Source organism: Lagopus muta, chromosome 16 (assembly GCF_023343835.1).
Source record: "Lagopus muta isolate bLagMut1 chromosome 16, bLagMut1 primary, whole genome shotgun sequence".
NCBI classification, from domain to species: Eukaryota; Metazoa; Chordata; class Aves; order Galliformes; family Phasianidae; genus Lagopus; species Lagopus muta.
Genome location: NC_064448.1, coordinates 11913830 through 11918239, shown reverse-complemented (window position 1 = coordinate 11918239; position 4410 = coordinate 11913830). Strand labels below are relative to the sequence as shown.

General features: G+C 48.0%; 2 protein-coding genes across 2 annotated transcripts in view; both read right to left on the bottom strand.

Annotated features, from left to right (window-relative positions):
* Window positions 1-4410, bottom strand: part of LOC125701432 (probable ATP-dependent RNA helicase DHX35) — a 40762-nt gene that overhangs the window by 3350 nt on the left and 33002 nt on the right. The gene's annotated exons all lie outside the window — the stretch shown is intronic.
* LOC125701429 (protein FAM83D-B-like) lies at window positions 295-4332 on the bottom strand. The gene is made up of 4 exons (XM_048963486.1): window positions 3854-4332; window positions 2961-3128; window positions 2431-2555; window positions 295-2239 (listed from the first exon to the last, which is right to left on the bottom strand). The coding sequence occupies exons 1-4, from the start codon at window positions 4295-4297 to the stop codon at window positions 1849-1851; spliced, it is 1128 nt and encodes a 375-aa protein (XP_048819443.1). The 5' UTR covers window positions 4298-4332; the 3' UTR covers window positions 295-1848.

Below are 4410 nucleotides of genomic sequence, written 5' to 3'. Positions count from 1 at the left end.
CACATGGTTCGGCGCCCGTTGCCATGGCGCCGGCCCGCCCCGGCGCGCGTTGCTGTGGGCTCGTGAAGTGAACGGGGCGGGGCCTGGGGTTTAACTGCGGGCAGGCTCTCACCCCAAAATGTCTGTCGTTAATTAGCAAAGCTAATTGCTTCCTCACCCACCGTGACGGGTGCCACCGCGCTAGCAGTGTTGTGGTGGCTACAGCAGCACACGTCGTAATGCTATAACTCCACAGGCACTCGCTGAGTGTCTGCATAACCACCCGATAAGAACGTTATTCAGTCATAATTAGACACGCTACAAAAATTTATTTCAATGTCCTTGTTAAACGACACCCATCCTATCAAAAATAAGCTCTACTCTTATCGCAGCACCATCACTGTATCAGGCGCTGCTGAGAAGAAAATCCTGCTGCTGGGACACGGAAATGGAGTCCTGTTAACATCAGGAGATGAACAACGAAGTTAAAAACCTGTAATTGTGATAACAGACACACGGGGGATCATCACTGTGAGAGTACGGTCACACAAACAGCATTTTGCATAGAGTACAAAACTGCCTTCTTAAAGGGTATTAATGGCAAATGTCCAAAATAAGAATAAAAATACATATTTAAATTTGCTTTCATCAGGATAAAAGTTAACGCTATTAAACTATATAAACTATTGAACATTTACAAATCAGGAATCAAAACTATTACACTAGCACGGTTGTAAGCAGAGAAGAAAAAGGACACGTTGGCACGATGCACTGGCAGGAAATACCACTTCTGTAAGATCCACATGTCCACTTTGATATTCTCCCACTGGCGGATAGCACAGATCCACATGAACTTCCCCAGCTAAGTATACAGATTCCCCTTGGAGGCCCAGAATCCACAAGCACACATATTGCTAAGATTTCTGCTGCAGCAGAGTCTTAAGAACATCTACAAGAAATGGCTCTATTTCTCACTACCATGAGGCTGCCTGTCAGGTGGAAGCTTTTTAAATTAGAAGCATCTTCGCAGATTTCAGATCTACTCAGCTTTTCCTATAAGATCAGGCAGCGGTAGCAACCGTAAAACATATAATGCAGAAAAAAAAAGTCTTTTTTGGCTTTGCTACTAATATTAGTAGGTTGTTAGTCATATAGCCCCTTGACTTCAGGCATTTAGAATGTGTTTATTGTGATGGTCACAATCCAAGTGATAAGAATTATCACTTTTTTAGTGATTATTTGAAAAGATTATTTGAAATTAAGTCATGGCAGAAACATTAATCTGATACATTAAATCGTTCTGCCTAGCTGCTCAGCTTCATGTAAACAGTACTAGAAACCAGGTACTGACCTAGTTTCTAGCTTACAGCTACTCCCATCCAGTTCTGCATCATAGAACTGTTTGTGGAACACAAGACTAAGCTCTGACTGACTTCAGAGCCATGCAGCAGTCCTGCTATCCATCTTTAGAATCTTAAGGAATGTATTTTTTAAGGAATCTACATATAGAAAATGAGATTTGAGCTACTGAACTAAGACGTCACCAACCCGTTACGTTAAAATAATCAGAAATAGGTTGAAAAATGAGAAACTGACAGAACACCAGAAATCAGTAATGGCTTCTCAGGTATTAAAGAGTTTTGTTTTGTTTTTCAAGAGCACTTCTGCACGTAAGACAATACCATAATTGTGTCTGCTGAATGACATGGCAGAGGTGTTCAACTGAACTCACAATTCCGGTATTTCTTTCTCTCAGCTTGAGGTTGCCTTCCCAGCTGCTTGCACAGACACACTGTAAGGCAGTACAGGACATGGACCACAGGACATGGCTTCTGAGGTTTTGCATCTTGCTCTGAGTGAACGTGCAATTCATCTCTCTATGATCCAGTGTGGCCTCATAACTAGAGAGCCATTCCTCTTAGTCAGTGGTGGAGAAACATGCATTGCATTACTTGACACATAGACTGCTTCCCTTGAGGCATGCATCCAGTTTCGCTTCCTTTTTAGATTTCCTACAAATGCTCTAAGATATAAAAACTCCATTCTCAGAAAGTTTTCCCTGGTTAAGTCTCTAGAAGCCACTGTAATCCTGACCAGCTCATCAAACACCTTATTCTTCTCGCTGCCGGAGAACTCTTTAAGGTCGACAGGCTTTGAATGTGCATAAAGAGTCCGAAATTCCTGGTCAAAGTGTGCAACTGCAGGACCCGACAGGATCAAAATGTTACTGCTGTTCAGCTTCCCATCCATCCATGTAAAACTAGCAAAAGAAGGAGAAAGTTCCAAGTTAATTCAAAGTAATAACAGATATCCAAGCACTAACTGAAAATTCTCATGGTAGTGTGCCTTATTTTGAGGCCAAACATTACAAGCAATGTGCTAGTAAGGAAAATGGTTTTAAAATGTTACTGTTTCCTGTTTAAAGAAATCATATAAAAACTCGACACTTACCTATAGGAACCTGTTGTCACTCTAATGCCATCAATTAGCATGAACTTTTCACGGACTTTTCCAACAATTTTGGCACCTGACCTTGTGTAGTATGTGTTCCCAGTGATATTTCGAACTCTCATTAACTGTTAAAAAGATACAGAAGGCAATACATGAATTTCAAAGTTATATGATTGTAATACATTTAAAGAAGCAACACATGACAGTAAAGATCACTGATGAACTAGCAAAGGTTACTGTACAGTGGCAAAGGATTCACCATCTAGAAACAGTTTTGAATTGGCTTAGCCCACAGAGACAAAACTCACAAAGGGGCAGAGCTATACACTGATGGTGCAGAGTGCGGCTGTTAAAACTGCTGTCTGATCTCAGAGGGACTCAAACTCCAGAGAATCTTGGGAACGTGCCTCCCATCAGCCTTCGCAGTCTCAGCAAGCCCGAGCAGTTCCACATGCCCTTTTACATACTGGACATTCCCCCTTCACTTTCTTGAGCAGTACTTTTGTCTCTAGAAGCATTACAAGGCTTACCTTCTCCTGCTCCAGATCAACTCCTAGATCCCTGCACATTTTCAGAAAGTGGGAAAATGAAGACTGATCCAGAAGGATATATGCTTTGACTTGCCGCTGGCTACAAGCTTCCAAGAGGTCCGTGAAGATATCAGTATCTGTGAAGGAATCCATGACCAGGGCAATCATCTGCAACAAGGTTCAGAAGAAATCGTTAGGTTGTTTCCACAGTATCCCAAGGGAGATGGGAGGAATTTGACTTTCAATTTAAATATTTCCCCACCCCCCACAGCCCTTTTTTTCCCTCCTGGTCACTGCACATGCTACAGTCCTCTGCAATACATCCTTCTGTTCTTCAGAGAACGAACGGAACATTTAAAAGACGTGTAAGAAAGTGAAGAGAAGGGAACAATAACTGTGAATGGACTAAAGATCTGAGATGAGAATCGCATATTGATACAGATGATTACAGCCCACAGCTCACCAACACACATCACTTGTTGTTATCATCACTTTTTCACATCCCTGTGTTGTTAATTTCCCCTGAACTTATGGACAGAACCCACTGTTGTTTGTCCCTATTTTAGTGCTGCTTGTTTTATTTATAGCAGATAACAGCGCTCAGGATTTTCTATCATCCCCATGTGGGATTTTCTTTCACTATTTCAGTGGAGCACTACGAAGCTCACTGCCTGGACACGGACGGCTGGGTGCACTGGTCGCAAGCAACGCGCCTGCAAGCCTATCGCCGAGAGCACCGTTTATCGACAGCAAGAAGCAACGCTCTTTATCACACAGCCTCGCCTTCAGGGCACGGCGACACAAATCTGAGCGCCTCTGCCTTCCCCCCACCCCTGCGGCACTCGGGAGGCTGCGGCGGGCACAGAGGACGTGCCGACCCACGGGGCACCCACCTGCCGCGCGGAGCGGATCTGCCGCCGCACCGCCTCCTTGCAGCCGTACGGGCTGTCCCCGCCGCCCGGCTGGAAGTGCGCCTCCACCCGCGTCAGCCCGCGGAACGCGCCGCTGCCGAAGCCCGGCCAGCCCAGCTCCAGCGCCGGCGGCTCCGCGTCCGAGCGCTCGGGGAAGTAGGTGAGCGACGACGCGTCCAGGGACGCCTCGGCCGCCGACTCGTCGGCCGCGGCGGGCGGCACGGCGCCCCGCGCGATGGCCTGCACCTCGGGCTCCGACAGGAAGGGCGGCAGCCGCTCCCGCCGCAGGAAGGCGCGCAGCGCCTCGGGGCCGCCCGCCACCAGCTCCTCCAGCGCCAGCCGCTGCGCCTCGCTGTACGGCCCGGGCGGGCGCGGCGGCCATTGCCCGGCGCCCTCCTCCAGGCACTGCGATGTGTTGGCGGCCATGGCGCGGGAGGGCGGGCGGCCGCGGGCAGCGCCGTTACGGCGCCTTTATAGCGGGCGGCCGCTCCCCGCCTCCCGCCCGGCCCCGCGCCCTCGCACCGCCGCCGGCCGCCCCC